This window comes from Cetorhinus maximus, chromosome 23 (assembly GCF_964194155.1).
Source record: "Cetorhinus maximus chromosome 23, sCetMax3.hap1.1, whole genome shotgun sequence".
NCBI classification, from domain to species: Eukaryota; Metazoa; Chordata; class Chondrichthyes; order Lamniformes; family Cetorhinidae; genus Cetorhinus; species Cetorhinus maximus.
Genome location: NC_135901.1, coordinates 9524553 through 9545358, shown reverse-complemented (window position 1 = coordinate 9545358; position 20806 = coordinate 9524553). Strand labels below are relative to the sequence as shown.

Here is a 20806-nt window from a genome sequence, read left to right as displayed (position 1 = left end):
ACATTGTTTGCGACCACCGAGGCTGTGGATCTTGGGCTATTGTTCTAAATCATTGTGTCTCGGTGGAACATAGTCTATTGTTCTAGTTTGTTCTAGACTCACCTAAGACAACCGCCAACCGTGTTGCTTTCTTCTCCTTCTGGTGGGACAGTTTTCAGTCACTGCTGATTTGGCCACTGGCACCTGTTTCTCATCCGACACCCTCTGCACTTCAAAAGCGCTCCGCCTGAAGAACCTTGCTGGCCCATCGCACTCGGGGTCCCCGGATGCCTCGATGGAGGAAGGGGCCTTCCATTTGTCACACCAACTCATTCACACTCAGGAGAAGCCATTCAGCTGCACTTTCTGTGGAAAGAGCTTCAGGCAGTCAGGCACTCTCATTACACACCAGCGAGTTCACACAGGGGAAAGGCCGTTCACCTGCTCTGTGTGTGGGAAGGGATTCACTAAGTCATCCAACCTGCTGACACACCAGCGAATTCACACTGGGGAGAGGCCATTCACCTGCACTGTGTGTAGCGAAGGATTCACACGGTCATCCCACCTGCTGATACACCAGCGAGTTCACACTGGGGAGAGACCGTTCATCTGCTCCATGTGTGGAAAAGGATTTACTGATTCATCCTGCCTCCTGTCACATCAACAAACTCACACTGAGGAGAGACCGTTCAGCTGCACTTACTGCGGAAAGAGGTTCAGGAGTTCATCACACCTCATTGCACACCAACGAGTTCACACTGGGGAGAGGCCGTTCACCTGCTCCGAGTGTGGGAAGGGATTCACTAAGTCATCAAACCTACTGACACACCAGCGAGTTCACACTGGAGAGAGGCCGTTCACCTGCTCCAAGTGTGGGAAGGGATTCATTAATTCATCCAAACTTTTGGCACACCAGCGAGTTCACAAATGACTGCAGGGACTGGATTATTCTGTTAATCACATCCAGGACTGAATCATTCTGACAGTTCAGCTTTGGTTCTGCTGATGTTAATACCCCCGGTAACTGGGCTTGATCTTAGTATTTGTAACTGTAGCTAATTGTGTTCTAGGGGCTGCAATTTTTAAGAACTGCTGTCTGTGACCTTCCCTGTAGTTCAGGAACTTGCATTAGTCGTTAGTTCAGAACAATATTATGAACTTTTTCTTCAATCCTAAATTGATCTTTGGTACGAACTCTACAATTCAGTGACTGAAAGGTTTCACTGATTAACATCTCCATTTAGAAAGTGCTGATTAATCCTTGCTGACAATTCTTACTGACATACATACTACACACAGTGACAACTCCATTATCCACCAGAAAGAAGGGGAATGAGAATTGGTGGAGAATCAAGAGTCCCCAAATATTACCCCTCCCGTCTGGTACAGAAATCCCTCGAGTGGGAATGGAGACAAGTCCAATCCATGTCACGGGCTGTAGGAAATCACCATCTATTAACCATAAGAAATCTTAAGTAAGTTGTTGACTATTGTAGAAATAACTCTCTTTCTTATGAAAAAAGACTCCATAGCAGCTTGGTGCTGACAAGCATGGATAGGGCTGTTGTCTGAGGACATGTCTCTAGCACAGGCCCTGAACCAAGACTTCTAACCCTGATACAACTGGATCCCATGACCCAGATGTAAAGCAGCTGTCTGTGGTTTTTTTAAATTCAATTCATTCATAGGATGGAGACGTCGCTGGCTCAGCCAGCATTTATTGCCCTTGTTCAGAGGGCATTTTAAGAATCAACCACATCACTGTGGGTCTGGGGTCACATGTAGGCCAGACCAGATAAGGACAGCAGATTTCCTTCCCTAAAGAACATTAGTAAACTAGATCAGTTTTTTATGACAATGATTTCATGGGCATAAGTTTTTTTTTAATGAATTCAAATTTCACCATCTGCCATGGTGGGATTCAAACCCAGGTCCCCAGTGCATTAATCTGGCTCTCTGGAATACCAGTCCAGTGACAATACCACTACTCCACCACCTCCCCAATGACTGTGTAAAGGTTAACACAGGCTCTTGAGAGGAAAAAAAAATCTCTTTGACTAGGAAGAAAATTCCATACTGATCCATATTGGCTCCAGTACAACACCCACACTTTGGCACACACCAGCAAACTGTTGAGAAGAGACCGCTGCCATCAGCCACAGAGCCCAGCACTTACTCTGCATCATCCATCTGTTTGTTCTCCGGGACAGTAAACTGTTCTCACTCCTTCAGCTTCAAGGGTCTCTTTCTGAAAGGGCTCCAGCCATGAGTCTGTAGCATGTGGGGTGTTTATGACACTATGGCAATGACCTGGGACAAGTTGTTTCAACATTCCCATAGGTCCACGAACAGACCCGTGATAACTCCACTAGCACCCACGAAGAGGAAGACCCTTGCCTGGCCAGAAATCTGGACCATCCAGGAACTTCATGCCAGAAAGGGATGACCCGGTGCATTGTCCTAATTGTAACCGCCTGGGCCACTATGCCCGTCACTGTCACGATAGGTGCAGTAAGGAGACTGACATTAACAGTGAGTCCGGCTTTCCCCCTCCCCCTGCACAGGTGAGTCCTGATCCTGTTGATCAGTGGCTGGAAAGAACGGAGGCAGCGATAGAGACTAGGTGAATTAGTAACAGAGTTTTGCTGGCTGTCACAGTGTATCAGGTACCCCAGGCACATATCTCCAGACTCCCAGTGACTTCAGCAGGGCTCCCACAGAGTTGTTTCCCCTCTCTGACAGATAGTGGGAGACCGGTATTCTGCACTATTGATAATGAAGGCCATCAATAATCCACGATCTTCCTCCTGACCCCATGAAAGGTGTGCCCCAAGTTTTATCAGGCTTTGCAGAGGAGTACGAACCCGTCACCTCTGATGATCCTGAGGTCCAGGCAGTTCTCGAATCTGTGCCAAGTGCATTCACATGGTTGTGGAGACAAGACCAAACCGGAAGATATTAGCAGACTGATACCTCCTCCCATGAAGAAGTGTCCTTACCCTGCTGAGAGTATACCATACATTCGAAACACCGTCCAGTCATTGTTAATGCAGGGCGTTGCTCACAAATCTCAAAGATTCAAAAATTCTTTCAAGGAAGAAGCTAAAAAATTTGGAACCAATTGGCATTTAAGCGAAAATGCCACCAACTTAGGTGCTGAGAGAAGTGAAACGTTATAATTACTCAGTGAAAGTAAATCTTTAAGTACGAATTACAATGCACTTGTACAATTGTAAAAGGCATTGAAAGGTTTGCTTCATGGAAGAAACACTTTAGGTTTCAAGTTATGTTTCAGAGTTGAAACATAACCAGTGGGAAGCTCCACCTCCTTTAACTCTTGTTGGTCTAAGAAGGTTGAATTTTTTGTTTAACAGTAAAAGCTAACTTTTTAAATTTTATTTTTCCTCAGTTTTAACACAGTCATTTGGAAAAATACTTGCAGAGAATCAAACAAAAGAATAAAATTTGGGCAAAGATAAAAAAAATGATTAGAAAAATATGGTAGTTTCATTTATGTTTGATCTGAAGAAGTTATGTAACGTTTCCACAATTGTGCACATTTGAGAATGTTTGCTCTGTGCTTTTGCAAACATGCAGAAAAGTTAACCCTTTCCAATGACGTGGTGTTTTGAACTAAAAATTTGGCTTTATCCCATTTGTTATCTTTAAAGACAAAGTACTTGAGAATGGGAGTTATCTCCAAACTGATTGCAAGTACCTCGACTTCTTTCTCTGATCCAATTACACCATATTATGAGAATATTAAATTGGATGGCAAAGTTCCTCCATGGCTCATGAATGTGATAGAATGGTAATTAATGCGATGCCCCACTTAGAATAAAAGATAGAGTAAATTATACCACCAAATGGGAATTGGAATAACCCCCTCTCCCTACCTTGGGTATAGTTCAATAGAATAGATCAATCTGGTAGCCATGTACATTCTAGTGAAACTCAGAGAAGTTTCGATGGGATGAGTAAATTGATAGCTTTCTTTGTTTGTATCCTTGCCTCTGAACTGTTAAGAAAACTGCATTTGATAGTCTGGCCACTACCCAAGGCATCAGAACCATAAGCAAAGATCTTCAGTCAGATGCCCCGTTTGATCTTTCAATAAGATCACCTGCAAGTTCAGGAGTGGTTTGTATCAGGTGGAGCATATGTGGCATGATACTAACATACCGATGTGAGTGTGCAGGTGTGATTTGTAACGTTTGAAAAAATTCCGAGGAGACTGCGACCTCCAGCCATGGAGATCAGCTTCCCCCCGATCCAGGACTAGTAAACCATCCCGAGGAGACTGTCACCTCCAGCCATGGAGATCAGGTTCCCCCACCACATATCTCCATCCATTTGTCCACACAGGGACCAGTAAACCATTCTCACCTGTTACGGGTTGTATGTTATTTCTGCCTATTTAACTGATGTATCATATCTAAACTGTTGCTTCTTAATAAAATGCTTTAAGATCACCTAGGACTTCGACCCACTTTTTGGGTAATCTGTGAATCCCAGAGTAAAATCTTCCACTCGTCCATGAGAGTAACCGAAGGCATGAAGACTGAAATAATCTGGAGTAATGATGAGGTGTTAGTTGTGGCTCAGTGATTGTATTCTTATATCTGAGTTAGGGGGTTGTGAGTTCAAATCCACATCCAGAAACATGAGCATAAAATCCAGGTTGATATTTTGATGCAGTACTGAGGGAGCACTGCACTGTCAGAGGTCCCATCTTCCAGATGAGACATTCAACTACGGCCCCATTTGCCCTCTCAGTTGGTGTAAAAGTTCCAATAGTGTTATTCCAAAGAGCAGGGGAGTTCTCCCTGGTGTACTGCTTCATATTTATCCTTCAACAAACATCACTGAACAGATTACCTGGTTAAAGTCACATTTCTATTAGTGGAAAATGGCTGTGCATAAATTGGCGACTGCACTTTCTCCATTACAGCAATGACTACGCTTCAAAAGAACTTAATTGGCTGTAAAGCACTTTGGGACATCCTGATGTTGTGAAAGGCGCTATATAAATACAAGTTTCCATTAACAAAGGAGAAAAGGCCCAAAAATGAAACAGGCGGTAACAGGCTATCAGTCAGTCTCCTCATCTTAGAGAAATCAAGGACTCGAACACTGTGTTTGACACAAAACTGATTTATTTAACCTATATCCAGAATATTAAGCTCCAACCTAGTTACAGAGATTATTAACATAAACTGAAACAAACTCCAGCTGTCAGAATGAACATGGTAACAGCATAACACATAATAACAGCAGAATCCAACTCCTGCAGTCACTTATGAGCTTGCTGGTGTCTCAGCAGGTACGATGAACAAGTGAATCCCTTCCCACAGACGGAGCAGGTGAATGGTCTCTCCCCAGTGTGAGTGTGTCGGTGTCTCTGCAAGTGAGATAACTGAGTGAATCCCTTTGCACACACGGAACAGGTGAATGGCCTCTCCCCAGTGTGAACTCGCTGGTGATTCAGCAGGGTAGATGACTGAGTGAATCCCTTCCCACAGGCGGAGCAGGTGAATGGCCTCTCTCCAGTGTGAGTGCGCTGGTGAATCTGCAGATACAGTTTGCCTTTAAAGCTCTTCCCACAGTCGGAACATTTAAAAGGTCTCATGTCAGAGTGAACTCGCTGGTGTCTCAGCAGGTGGGCTGAAATGGTGAATCGTTTCCCACACTCAGAGCAGGTGAATGGTCTCTCCCCAGCGTGAGTTCTCTGGCGTTTCAGCAGGCTGGATGACTGAGTGAATCCCTTCCCACACACGGAGCAGGTGAACGGCCTCTCCTCAGCGTGAATTTGTTGGTGCATCAGCAAAACCTTTTTGCTTTTAAAGCTCTTCTCGCAGTCAGCACATTTAAAAGGTCTCATGTCAGAATGAATAAGATGGTGTGACGTGAGGTCGGTTACTTGACTGAATCCCTTCCCACACTTGGAGCAGGTGAATGGTTTCTCCCCAGAGTGAGTTCTCTGGTGTTTTTGTAAGCTGGATGACTGAGTGAATCCCTTCCCACATACGGAGCAGGTGAACGGTCTCTCCCCGGTGTGACTGTGTCGATGGATTTCCAGCACGGACGGGGATCTGAAGCCCTTCCCACAGTCGCCACATTTCCACGGTTTCTCCATGATGCCAGTGTCCTCGTGTCTCTCCAGGTTGAATGATCAATGGAAGCCTCGTCCACACACAGAACACGTGCACGTTTTCTCCCCGCTGTGAATGGTGTGATTTTTTTTTCAGGCTGCATAGCTGGTTAAAGCTCTTTCCACGGTCCGTGCACTTGGACACTCTCACTCGGATGTTTGTGTGTCTCGGTAGTTTTCCAGTCACGCTGATGGTTGAAATCTTTTCCGAAAGACAGAACAGACAAACATTTCTCCTTCCGCATTCAATGGCCAATGATATTCAGGTCCTGATGAACCGAGCTTTTCTTTCTAATCTCCTTTCTCTCATGTACTCATCTAATTTCCTTTGAAAGCAACTAAGTTACTTCACCTCAACAGCTTCCTGTGGTAGTGAATTTCACTTTCTAACTCTGACTAAAGACATTTCTCCTTATTTTCCTGTTGGTCTTTTTAGGAACTATCTTGTACATATGGTCCTGGTTTTTGATTCCCCCCACATGGAAACATTGGCTCCACTTCAACCCCGTACAACCCATCCATAGTTTAAAAAATCCTCTGGCAGGTCACCTCTAAGCCTTAACTTTTCTAAAGAACAAAGCCCTATCCTGTTAATTTTCCCAATAAATGTAATCGCTCAGTTCGGATATTATCCTTAAAAATCCTTTGTGCAGAAGCTCCAATGCTTATTTGACTTAATTGTATGGAGACCAGAAATACCTACATGGTCCTAAGCAATTTGAACAATATTTAATTATTTCTTAATCTGGTACCCCTGGAAATAAATCCGGGTCTTTTGTGAACATTTTGAATTGATTTCCTGACTTGCAATAATGTTTTTCATTATTCATCTCTTTCCAGAGATTGCATTTCTCTTCTTCTCCATTCAGTTTCTTATTCACTAAGGTCTAGGTAATGTTTGTATTTTTGCTCCCAAGATACATCATTGCATATTACACGAACATATGGGCAATGAGCAGGAGTCGGCCATTCATCCCCTCGTTGTTGAAGTTCATTTGCCACTTAACTGCCAGTCTACAGGTGTTCTAATGACTTCTTGTATTATATTAGTGTTAGAAATGCTGTTTGGCATCAGCTGCCAATATTTTCATTGTTCCCAAGTCCCGGTCAGTAGTGTAAATTATGAATAACGGTGTTGGATCACCACTTTGAACCTTCTTCCAATCTGAAATTGCGGGTGGATGTGGTGGTGATTGCATAGATTGCATCAGGGAGGAGGGTCCAGACATTCGGGTTTCTACATAATAAAGTGTTTATTTAATGTATTGTGCCTCTCGAACTGACCTTAATTGGGATGCCGAAACATTACATTCTCTGCCCGCATTCAAGCTATCAATGGCGGCTTATTTACCCAGAACAGCCCGCGCTCCAGAAGGTCCCCTATCAATGACTATAGGAGTCCAGTGCGCAGGTGCATTGTGGGTGTGCGCTCTGAGCATGCTCAGTTTCAGTCATGGTGACAGAGTGAGGAGGAGCGGACGGTTTGGGAGGCGGGAGGAGATTGTGGGCACAGGGTAGGAATGGAAACCGCGGCTGGACTGGGAACTGGATCAACTTCTGGGGTAGGCCTGAGACCCCGAATAAGAGGCCCGAAGAGCCGCGTTTACCCCGCGGTGACAGGCCCGGGGACAGCGGGCTCACTGGCCGCCATCTTGCGAGTCGGGGCGGGGCGGATCCGGGAGGCGGGGCTTCCTCCCCAGTGACAGACCCGGGTTATTAAAACAAAAATTGCAGGAAAAACTCGGCAGGTCTGACATCATCTGGGAAGAGAAAGACAGAGTTGACATTTCGAGTCCGTATGACTCTTCTTCAGAATTGAAGAGAAGTAGAAATGTGGTGAAATATATATGTTAAAGGGCGGGGCGGTGGGGGGGGGCGGGGCGGCGTGGGACTGGTGAAGCTGGATAGGAGGCCAGTGATAGGTGAAGGCAAAGGAGAATCCGATTACCCGGGCAACAGGCCGCCGCCATCTTGGGAGAGGAAGGCGGGGCTTGTTCAATGAGGGGGCTCCTGGGCGGCCATGTTGGTGAGGTAAGAGGCAGTGGGCGGGGACTCAGGGACCCATTGGCCTGTGCAGCATTGTAAGATGGAATTCACTTCCCCAGAACAAAAACAGAATTACCTGGAAAAACTCAGCAGGTCTGGCAGCATCGGCGGAGAAGAAAAGAGTTGACGTTTCGAGTCCTCATGACCCTTCAACAGAACTCGAAACGTCAACTCTTTTCTTCTCCGCCAAGGCTGCCAGATCTGCTGAGTTTTTCCAGGTAATTCTGTTTTTGTTTTGGATTTCCAGCATCCGCAGTAGTTTTTTGTTTTTATTTCACTTCCCCAGAGATCAGTGAAGGCTGGGTCATTGCACATTTTCAAGGCTGAGTTAGCTGCATTAATTTTTGATCCACAAGGCAGTCATGGGTTATGGGTGCGAGGAGAAATGTGGCGTGAAGGCCAGAATCAAATCAGCCATGATCTCACTGAGCAGGCTTGATGGGCCGAATGGCCTCTGCTGCTGTTATTTCTCACAATCTTATGAAGGTGGGCTGCTTCAGCGAGCGGAGTGCATGTTTGGCCATCTTGTTGGGGAACAGAGAATTGGTGGAACTTCAGCATCCCAGTCATCAGGAGATAAGAGGGGAACGTATGTGAAACAGGGTGTTAAACCTTCGGGGAACCAAGAGAGAAAAAAATGCTTCATAGAAACTAGAATTTTTCACTCTGAATTTCTGGTCTTTCCTGACAGCGCTAACTTTTGTAAACTCCTTTTACAGCATATCAGAAAGGGAGGATTTGAAAATGGAAAGCTCAAACCAAACATCACAGCAAGATCTGACAGAGCCACTTGTTTCATCAGGACCTGAATATTATCCGCCTTTGAGTGTAGCAGGAGAAATGTTTGTCTGTTTACCCGTGGGAAAAGATTTCAAGCATCAGTGTGACTGGAAAAGCACCAAGACACACACACCCATGTAAGCATGTTCCAGTGAATTGACTGTGGAAAGAGTCTTAACCAGTTAAACAACCTGTAAAACATTACCCCATTCACAGTGGAGAGAAACCACACACATATTCTGTATGTGGATGAGGCTTCAACTGATCATCCAATCTGGAGAGACACAAAGGCACCCACACTATGGAGAAACCATGGAAATGTGGGGACTGTGGGGAGGGTTTCAGTTACCCTTCTGAACTGGAAATTCATCGACGCGCTCACACTGGGGAGAGACCTGCTCCAATTGTGGGAAGGGATTCACTCAGTCGTCCAGCCTGCTGACACACCAGTATGTTCACACTGATCAGAGACCTTTTGAATGTTCTGACTGTCAGAAGAAATTTAAAAGCAAAAAATATCTTCTCAGACACCAACACATTCACAGTGGGGAGAAGTCATTCACCTGCTCCATGTGGGAAGGGATTCACTGCTACATCTAACCTGCAGAAACACCAGCGAGTCCTCACAAATGAAAGACCTTTTAAATGCCCAGACTGTGGGAAGTGCTTTAAAAGTTCTGGGGAAGTGATATGCCATCAACGTGTTCACACAGACGAGAGACCGTTCAGATGCTCTCACTGTGGGACTGGGTTCAGGCGATCATCTGAACTCACTGTACACCAGCGAGTTCACACTGGGGAGAGGCCGTTCACCTGCTCTGCATGTGGGAAGGGATTTACTCAGTCATACAACCTGCTGCAACACCAGCGTATTCACTCTGCTATGAAACCCTTTAAATGTTCTGACTGTGAGGAGAGCTTCAAAAGCAGCAATGATCTGCTGAGACACCAGCAAATTCACACTGTGGAGAGACCGTTCACCTGCTCCGAGTGTGGAAATGGATTCACTGACTTAAAACGTCTACTGAGACACCGGAGAATTCACGAGTGTCTGCAGGAGTTGGATTCTGCTGTTTTTGCTACTGTTAGCCACATCCAGTATTAATCACTGTATTAACCTCTGTATTAATCCTGAGGTGTGTAAGAAATGTGTCCCAGCCACTCTCTTCCATAGTTCAGAGCTCCAGGCATGGAACAGAAGGCTCCCTTATAACTGTATTTGGAGTCAAGAAGAGCAAATGTGAATGCTGGAAAGTGTAAGATTTTAGTCCAGAAGTCACAGATTACCCAAAAAGGGAGCTGTTGAAGTCATTGGTGATTTTTCAGCATTTTATTAAGAGGCAACATTTAGATACGATACATCAGTTAAATATTCAGAAAAGATACACAACCTGTAACAGCTGAGAATGGTTTACCAATCCTGATCTCTGTGGCTGGAGGTGACAGTCTCCTCGGAATGGTTTACTGGTCCCGGATCAGGGAGATGCTGATCTCCATGGCTGGAGGTGACAGTCTCCTCTGGATGGTTTACTGGTCCTGGATTGGATGATCGGACAGATGAAGCTGATCTCTGCAGCTTGATGTGGCAGCCTCTTCTGTTCTCATTCTTCTGGATCTAGTCCAAGTGTTTGGTGTTAATCTGAAGCCAGATCATTATGGATCAGTTTGAAAAAACCTTTACTGTCCAAAATGATGTTCCCTCTCGAGCCTGTTTAAACTTCACTCAGACAGTTGGTTTACATGTGGGTCATCAGATCCAACCTGATCAGGGTTAGAGATCTCTTGTTTCAGGGACATTGATAGAGAGATGTCCTTGGTAGAGATAACAGGCCTGTCCTGTGTTTGTCACCCAGCAAGCTGCTGTGGAAGCTTTCTTCGTAACAGAGAGTACGAGAGCTGTTTCTATTAATATTCAATGAATTTCTTAACATCTCATAAAGATTATTAGATGGTGATATTTTACCAAACAAACTGTTAAATCAGAGATTGGTGTGAAACTGCGACCTGTTCCTGACTGAAAGTGATGTTTCCAGTCTGAAAATTTCCAAGCGTTTGTGTAACATTCTGGAGTCTCCCAATGTAAGGCAGTGACAACAACAACTTGGATTTACCCTTGAACAGATTAAAATGTCCCGAGACCCGAGCACAAGAGTCAACTACATTGTTGTGGGAGTTTGGAGTCACATGTAGGCCAGACCAGGTAAGGATGGTAGATTTCCTTCCCTAAAGGGCATCAGTGAACCAGATGGATTTTTACGACTATCGATTACTGAGACTAGCTTTCAATTCCAGATTCATTAATTGAATTTAAACTCCATCAACTGCTGTGATGGGATTTGAACCCATGCCCCCAGAGGATTAGCCTGAATCTCGGGATTACTGATGCAGTGATATTAGCACCACACCACACCACTGCCCTCAGCCCCTTGATTTCAGGAGCACACAAAATGAAGTTGAACACAGTTAAATGTGAGGTAGTAGATTTTGGTCAGAAGAATGAGGAGGTCATTTATTACTTGGAAGGTGTGAGCCTGGGTGGAAAAAAGGAACTAAGGGATCTCTGAGTATAATTGTATCATTCAGAGCAAGGCCATAAAATGAGCAAATCGAGCACTAGGTTTTATTTCTTGAGGAATGGAATTGGAATGTGGGGAAGTTCTGCTAAAGCTGCCTGGAACCCTGGTCAGACCACACTGAGAGTAATGAGTACAGCTCTGGTCACCATTTTATAAAACAAATAGAGAGACCCTGGAGAGGGAGCAGAGAATATTTACAAGGATGATACCAGAAATACATATGAGGAAAGGATTGACAGACTGAGTCCCTTCCCCCTGAAAAATAGCAGGCTGAAGGGTGACCTAATAGAGGTCTTTAAAATTGTGAAAGATTTCGATAGAGAGGAAACAGAGAGAACGTTTTCTCTCGTGGGAAAGAGAATAACCAGAGGTCTTCAATAGAAGATGGTGTAAAATTATTAACACTGAACTCTGTTAAAACCCCTTTTGTGTTATAGTGAGGAAGGAAAATGGAGAAATAGGGCATAATATAAATTAATTCCACGGGAGAAAGATTCTGGGAAATAATGACAATCTTTAAAACACTTACTGCAGCTAAAAACTAAAGTTCTTGAAGATTGGTTGTGTGAGCCAAAGGCAGGAATGTAGGGGCCTCTCTGAGATAAATGGCAACAGGATGTAGCAGCCTGCAGGTACGAGGAAATAGAACCATGGTGAATACACGGAACATTACATGATTAACCAAGGCTAACATTCCTGACATGAACTGTGAATACGAAAATTTAGGTGATTAACTAAGGCTAACATTGCTGACATGAACTATACCTGATTGGTTAAGAGAAACATTCTCAGGGCATGATCACCACAGGGATGAATATTGATTGGGATGGGGCAGAGGTTAATTGGATAAGAGGCAACAAGAAAGAGATCCTCCTGAGCAAGGCCATGTGGAGGAGAAGAAGCCGAGACCAGCAGCCAAGAGAAGGAGAAACAGAGAAGAAACAGATTTGACACAGGTAGAATAACCCACATTAAACTGTAAATCATTGCCAGAGCTTGTTGCTGTAGTTTACATGAAACTTGATAAACCTGTCCTGACTTTGACTCCATAAAGTTGTTTCACAATTGAAACTTTGTTACTATGTCTGTTTCTGTTGATAAATGAGGAATTAAAACCTCCCAAAAGTACAGATTGAGTTACTGTTTATATTAAAATAGACTGTATCGGTATTTATGTTAAAGTAGAATGTATCTCTGATTACATTACTGAAAACACTGTCTCAGATTCCTGCACTAAGCCAATGCCTCTATTTATAACATACTAGGATCTACCTCAGTTATTACTGCATTGCACCATATCTCTCCTTATATTACAATCGGCTATATTCAAGATATTACTGCACTAGACCCTATCTGATTATTACCAAACTCGACCATGTCTCTCTTTATATTACACGTTACTCTGCCTCAGTTCACAGAATTGTTACGGTGCAGAAGGAGGCCATTTGGCCCATCGTGTCTGCACCGGCTCTCTGAGCATTGTAACTTGGTGCCACTCTCCTGCCTTTTCCCTGTAACCCTGCACATTGTTTCTATATAAATAATCATCTATTGCCCTCATGAATGCCTCAGTTGAACCTGCCTCCACCACACCTCCAGGCAGTGCATTCCCAACTCGAACCAGTCGCTGTGTGAGAAAGTTTTTTTTCACATCACATTTACTTAGACCATAAGACATAGGAGCAGAAATTAGACCATTCGGCCCATCGAGTCTGCTCCGCCATTCAATCATGGCTGATAAGTTTCTCAACCCCATTCTCCCGCCTTCTCCCCGTAACTTCTTTTGCAAATCACTTTAAATCTGTGCCCTCTCGTTCCCTCGATGAGTTTCTCCCTATTTACTCTATCGAACCCCCACGTGATTTTGAACACCTCAGTCAAATCTCCTCTTCACCTTCTCCTCTCCAGAAGAACAGTCCCAACCTCTCCAAACTATCTTCATAACTCAAAACAAAAAACAGAATTACCTGGAAAAACTCAGCAGGTCTGGCAGCATCAGCGGAGAAGAACAAAGTTGACGTTTCGAGTCCTCATGACCCTTCAACAGAACTAAGTAAAAATAGGAGAGGGGTGAAATATAAGCTGGTTTAAGTTGTGGGGGGGAGGGGGAGAGAGAAGTGGTTGGGGGGGGGGAGGTGGTTGTAGGGACAAGCAAGCAGCGATAGGAGCAGATAATCAAAAGATGTCACAGACAAAAGAACAAAGAGGTGTTGAAGGTGGTGATATTATCTGAAAGAATCTGCTAATTATGACTGGATGGCAGGACACGCAAGGTACAGCGTGGCGCCCAGAACTATATACAATATTCCAACTGAGGCCTAACGAGTGTCTTATATTGAGGGAACAGCGCCACTAATTGGCGAATACTTGTATTTCAGCCAGTGGCCCAGGAAGGCGGTTTGTCTCCTTTTAAGGCATTATGCAAATATAAATGGAGGACAGTATATCAGCTACCTTTTCTCCATCTAGAGGGATAGTTAAGCATGTTCTACAATACATGAGAAAAACTGAGCTGCTTAATGGAAAAATATGAACAGGGTGACGTTATGATTTTTAAAAATTAGTGTATGTGACTATGAGAGGTAGTGCTTGATGCCGGCTGGCAGCGTGTGAGAGTTTAGGGTATACTTACCTGGCAGGGGAGCAAACAATGATCATGTAGGTTGTTCTCCCAGGACGAGGCTATCCCATTGCACTTCGGGTGTGCTGATGCCTGCGATGTCCCCAAATGCGGGATACTCGACTGCAAAATTTGTGGTAGTGGGGGACTGCGTTCGCGCTCTCCCCTGATTTACAATTCAAAAAATAGACTTCAACTTATTTGTTTAATGAGCTTCTTTGCTATATCTTATCCAATGTAAACAATTTGGGCCACAAAGTACTCTTTCGAAATCTAGACTCTTTTGTTTTCCCTCCCGCAACTATCCAACCCCCATTCTTTTCCTCCCTGCGATTATCAACAGGCGATTATTCCATCTCCGCATCATTTTATCGCTGCCATTTCTTTTGCGGCCGCCAAATTCCACGCGCCATTTTTAACCCCGTATTTGCCCACTCCAATATTCTCTCTCAAACCCCCATATAATACCCAACCCACCATCAAAACAGTCCCTGCACTCCTTCCAGCACCACCCTCCACCTCCCAACCCACCCCGTATCTCTCTGGACTTCGTTATAATATCATCATTCATATACATTCACCATTTAAAACATGCAACTGCGAACCCTCACTATTTCAAACATGTGCAAGTACCCTGTCCCCATGTACATTCTAATTACCCCCCTCCGAAATCAACAGCAGCCTCCCACCCCCTCTGTATAATCTCCCACTTCAACAGCTCCCTCTGTGATTTCTACCTTCTCAAACTCCTGCCCCCCTCTCCCCATGTGTAAAGTCTTTCCCTGCCCCTTCTGCAGCTCACTTCCCCTGCTGTGTGTTTATCTCATAAACAGGCTTTCCATTCACTTGCCATTATTTCTTCAAGACTTCAATAGCGCAAAGCGAAGAAATAAACGGAGAAAGAAAGCTGGAGAGAGACAGAAAGAAATCTAAACCCAAAACCTCCGTAAAATGAATAGAAAATGACCAACAGGAATCCCGTTTCTGGGCGGCTCCTTTGTTGTGAGTCGGACTCGGTGGAAATGGAGAAGAAACCGGGAAGCCGCGGCGAGGATGGGGGAGGCGCTGCAGCATCGCTTTAATGGGCAGCCCCGACCCCCAGCCCGGGGAGATCACCGCACGGCCGCCGGGCCCGGCCGCTCTCATTCGGCCTCTGAGAGCCGCACTCGCTGTTCCTGAGGCTGCGCTTGCCCCCCGCTCAGTTTCTCCATTGAATCCTGTTTCTCTCCTTGTTTCTCCCAACTCATATTCACCGCCTCATTTTCTTTTCTTCCTCTGAGCCCCTGAACTCCATCTGACAGGGTCATGTTGGAGAGCGGACATTGACTGTCCTGGGAAACAACAGCAAGAGGAGCTCAGAGGCCGGAGGAGCAAAGGAGCAGCGAGTTCAGTCACCAATCGGGGGCATTGAGGACTGGACCCTGAGTCAGTCAGTCAGGGGAGTCAGAGTGAACCCCTGGGGAATCAGTCATCTCTGAAAAATTAAATGAGTATCTCTTTTATCAACAACACAAGTTAACATTTCTCAGTGTTTTTTTATTCTTTGTTATCTCAATCCCAGGACATCTCTGTTGGAGTTCCTCAGGTCAGTGTCCGAGGCCCAACCATCTTCAGCTGCTTTACCAATCACCTTTCATCCATCATAAGTCAGACTTGGGAATGTATCGCTGTTCCTTCACTGTCGCTGAGTTGAAATCATGGGCCTCCCTTCCTAACAGCACCGACACCACGTGGACTGCAGCAGTTCAAGGAAGTGGCTCACCACCATCTTCTCAAGGCAATTCCAGCTGGGCATCAAATACTGGTCTTGCCAGTGACACCCACATCACATGAACAAATTAGCAAAAGGAAAGAAACTGGAATTGTCTGTTCTGAATTTCTATCCCTTACTGACTTTTGTAAACTCCTTTTACAGGATACTTGAACAGGAAGATTTGCTGACAGGAAACTCAAAGAAAACATCACGTCAAAATCTGACAGATTCACTCAGTACACCAGGAGCTGGATATCATTGAATCTTTAATATAGAAGGAGAAATGTTTTACCAATTGTACAGCCTGAAAAAGCATTGCACCATTCACAGCGAGGACAAATTGTGTGGATGAGGTTTAAACTGACCATTCAACATGGACAGCCACAAGGACACCGGCACCATGGTGAAACCGTGGAAATGTGGGGACTGTGGGAAGGGATTTGGTTCCCCATCAAAGCTGGAAATTCATCAACGCAGCCACACTGAGGAGAGGCCATTCACCTGCTCCGTCTGTGGGAAGGGATTCACTCATTCATCCAACCTTCTGAGACACGAGCACATTCACACTGAGCAGAGTTCAGTCATCTGCTCCGTGTGTGGGAAGGCAATCAGTCATTCATCAAACTTTCTGAGGCACCAGCAAACTCATAGTTTAGAGAGGCCGTTCACCTGCTCGTGTGCAGGAAGGGATTCACTCAGTCATCCTACCTGTTGACACACCGGCGCATTCACACTGGGGAGAGTCCATTCATCTGTTCCTTGTGTGGAGAGGGATTTAACCGATTATCCAGGCTTCTGACTCACCAGAGAATTCACACTGGGGAAAGTCCATACACCTGCTTTATCTGTGGCAAGGGACTTAATCGGCCATCCAAACTACTGACACACCAGCGAATTCACACTGGGAAGAGGCCATTCACCTGCTCCATGTGCGGGAAGGGATATACCAATTCATCTGACCTGTTGACACATCAGCGAGTTCACACTGGCAAGAGGCCATTCACATGTTCCATGTGTGGAAAGGGATTCATTCGGTCATCCCACCTTCTGACACATCAACTTGTTCATACTGATCAGAGACCTTTTAAATGTTCTGACTGTGAGACCTTTAAAAGTGAAAAGGATCTGATTACACACCAGCGAGTTCACGAGTGACTATGGGGATTGAAATCTGTGGTTACTGTTGCTGTTAATCCTGTTCAGGATTGAATTCTTTCATTCCGCCAGCTGGAGTTTGTTTCTGCTGAAATATAATTATGCAAAGATGGGTGGCAGCTCAGAAGACTGGACAGAATTAAAAAAAAGAAAAGAATGACTGAAAGATTAATAAAGAGGGAAAAGGTCGAGAACAAGAGAAAGCTAGTTAGAAATATAAAGACAGATAGTAAGAGTAAATATTGATATTTTAAAATGAAAAGAGTTAACAAAATGAGGGTTGCTCCTATAGAAAGTGAGTCTGGGGAGTTAATAATGGCAGATGAATTGAAGAGGGATTTTGCATTGTCTTCACTATAGAGGATACAAGTAATATGCCAAGAATGGCTGTAAATCAGGATTTGGAAGGGGGAGGAGCTCAAGAAAATTACAATCACCAGGGAAGTGGTACCGAGCAAATTGTTGGAGCTGCGGGCTGACAAGTCCCCCTGTCCTGATGGATTTCATCCTCGGGTCTTAAAAGAAGTGGCTAGTGAGATAGTTGATGCGTTGGTTTTAATTTTCCAAAATTCGCTAGATTCGGGGAAGGTCTCATGAGATAGGAAAATAGAAAAGGGAGGGAGACAGAGAGCAGGAAAGTATAGGCCAGTTAACTTAATATCTATCATAGGAAAAATGTTACAAGTGTTATAACAGGGCACTTAGATAAATTCAAGGTAATCAGGCAGAGTCAACAAGGTTTTGTGAGAGGGAAATCATGCTTAACCAATTTATTGGGGTTCTTTGAAGAAGTAATAGGTGCTGTGGATAAAGGGGAACTGGTGGATGTACTGTACCTATATTTCCAGAGGGCTTTTGATAAGATGTCACATTAAAGGTTATTGTGGAAAATAAAATCTCATGGTGTAGGGGGTAACATATTGACATGAATGGAAGATTAGCTAGCTAACAGGAAACAGAGAAAGGGCATAAATGGGTATATTTCTGATTAGCAGAATGTGATGGTTAGTGTGCCACAAGGATCAGTGCTGGGACTTCAACTCTTTATAATTTATATAAATGATTTGGATGAAGGAACCAATGGTATGGTTGCTAAATTTACTTATGACACACAGGTAGGAAAATAAATTGTGAAGAGGACATAAGGAGGCTACAAAAGGATACAAATAGGTTAGGTGAGTAGGCAAAGATCTGGCAAGCGGAGTATAATGTGGGAAAATGTGACGTTGTCCATGTTGGCAGGACGAATAAAAAAGCATATTTAAATGGTGAGAGACTGCAGAGCTCTGAGATTCAGAGGGATCTGGGTGTCCCAGTGCATGAATCGCAAAAGGTTAGTGTGCAGGTACCACAAGAAATTAGCAAAGCTGAAAGAATATTATCGTTCATTGCAAGGGAAATTGAATACAGAAGTAGGGAGGTTATGCTTCAGTTATACAGGGCACTTGGTGAGCCCACATCTGGAGTACTATGTGTAATATTGGTCTCATTATTTAAGGAAAGATGTAAATGCATTGGAAGCAGTTCAGCGAAGGTTTAGTTGATCATTACCAGGAATGGGCGGGTTGTCTTATGAGGAAAGGTTGGACAGGTTGGACAGACTAGGCTTGTTGGACATAGCATGTCAAACTTTGTTTTTCACACATTGTTGTACAATTTTGTCTTTCGTACCTGAGTGTTTACCATCACCTGGCTGGAGCTCAGGAAGGACAATCTGGGGGAGGATCATACAGCAGGAACAGAACTTCAGCCTGGACGCAGTCCTTTAGCGTCACACTGAGAGGGACAAATGGCACTTTGGTCTTTCTCATATTTCTTCACTGACAGCAAAACCCACATGTGGATTAATCCTGAGGTGTGTGAGAAATGTGTCACAGCCACTTCTGTGCAGTATATACAGCCTAAAGATGACCAAGGTCAGGCTGTGGAGTCCAAGGCCACATAGAAAAATGGATGGAAAAATACAAACTCCCTGTAAATCTAACCCTCTGATTTCTGTTTGGAATCATTGGGTTTCAAAGTTCCCAGGCACTGAGTAGAAGGCTCCTTTACAACTGTGTTTGTACAACCTGAGTCAGGCAGTCTGGAAATGTGCTGTTAAATCAGAGATTGGTGTAAAACTGTGCTGTGTTCCTGACTGAAACTGAAATGGCAGGAATAAATCTCCAGTTTAAAAATGACTGTGGTGATTATTCTGTGAAGTTTTTAAGGTTTATTGGTGACAGTCCTGAGTCTACTACTTTAAGCCAACGTCAACAACAACTTGTATTGACATAGCACCTTTAACATAGTAAAACGGAGCTAAAAGTAAATAGTGTAAAGTCTGTATTAAAATAACACAAGGAGGAATTCACAGGATCCTTTTAACTCCTGGGACAATTATACAACAGACATTTAATCTCCAGATAAAGAAGGACCTACACCATGTTTCCAGGAATTCCCTGCTATATTGATGTGTGTGTGTTAGATCCCAGGATTTTGTTGCAATATTCCTCAGTATTAACTGTACTTCCCAGTTTGGAAATCAATGACTTCATAAATAAATCAGTACATCACTTCCTCATGTCATTGTACACTCTGCTACTGAATTAAAGATTTAATGAACTGTACAACAAAGTTTTATTAACTGGGAATTCTTATCTGTGATTTACTGTAATGCTGCTCCCAAATTTTAAAATTGGGTTTCTGAGTCCAAATTGTTTATGTAAATTGTGAATAACAGTGGTTCCAGCATTGCTCCCTGTGGAACATCAATTCCCATCTTTTACCAGTCTGAGTCGCTACTCTTAACCTCTTCTCTCTGTTTTCTGTTTTGTAACCAGCTTGTTATCCATAACAGTGTGCACAAGGTGACCAAGATCAGGCTGTGTGGAGTGAAGGTCCAGGCAGCAGAATGGATGGAAAGATGGCTACAAAACCGAAATCAGGGGGTTAGATTTACAGGGAGTTTGGAGCCATCTTTTCATCCATTCTGCTCTGTGGCCTGACCTTCACCGAGACCATCAATATAAAGGCAATTATCTGGAATACCAATAGGAAAGTAGAGGCTGCAATTATGCAAAGATATTCTGTATTATCTAAAATCTCCCACCAGGGCTGATCACCATAGACCACCTAATATCTATTGGTGGCTTAGCTTTTTGTCATTATGTCTATTCAAGATGTTGTCCATTATAGATTCAGGTTCAGAGAAAGTACTGGAATTAGATAATTAGAACTGCTTTGAGTCCCTGGAGGGTGATGTTTACTTGAATTTCTATAACTTTTTGGTCCTTACAGACATTGATACTTTATCGCCAGTCTTAGTCAGTAGTCGGGTTGGCGGTGTGAGGCAAAACCTGGTCCACCTGATCGATAGAAAGTGAATCCATGTGGGTTTGTGTGTACGTTGTGTCAAACCAAGTGGAAGGTCCCATGTCCTTTGTAACAACATGAAGAGTCTGTTTTTTTTTCAAGATCCCTTCCTTTCCCCTCACTATTATCCTCAGTTCAGAAAACCCTTGTATACATCATCCTCCAGCATGCTACTGTCTCCACTAAATACTTCCATCGGTCTTACTAACAGATAGGAATGGGATCACTGATATCACAGAAATAATTTCTGAAATGCTGTCATTCTGATTTTAAAGCTTCCTGGAGTAAGACATTGATCCAGACCTTCCCGCCTGACACCAATCCTTATCCCCATCTGAGTTCCAGATTTTAATGTGATTGTCCCATATGTTTAGCATCTGTCCATCTGTGAG

General features: G+C 44.1%; 1 protein-coding gene and 1 non-coding gene across 2 annotated transcripts in view; both read left to right on the top strand.

Annotated features, from left to right (window-relative positions):
- LOC144697784 (uncharacterized) overlaps nt 1-20806 on the top strand; it is a 172091-nt gene that overhangs the window by 56610 nt on the left and 94675 nt on the right. The window contains exons 6-11 of the mRNA XM_078569780.1: nt 368-886; nt 9237-9332; nt 9537-10054; nt 10978-11035; nt 15454-15585; nt 16593-16755. Coding sequence (XP_078425906.1) covers nt 368-886; nt 9237-9332; nt 9537-10054; nt 10978-11035; nt 15454-15585; nt 16593-16755 — 1486 coding nt within the window. The remainder of the gene's footprint in view (nt 1-367; nt 887-9236; nt 9333-9536; nt 10055-10977; nt 11036-15453; nt 15586-16592; nt 16756-20806) is intronic.
- On the top strand, nt 14157-14321 carry LOC144698595 (U1 spliceosomal RNA). The gene has a single exon (XR_013580539.1). It is a non-coding gene; the product is annotated as a U1 spliceosomal RNA (small nuclear RNA).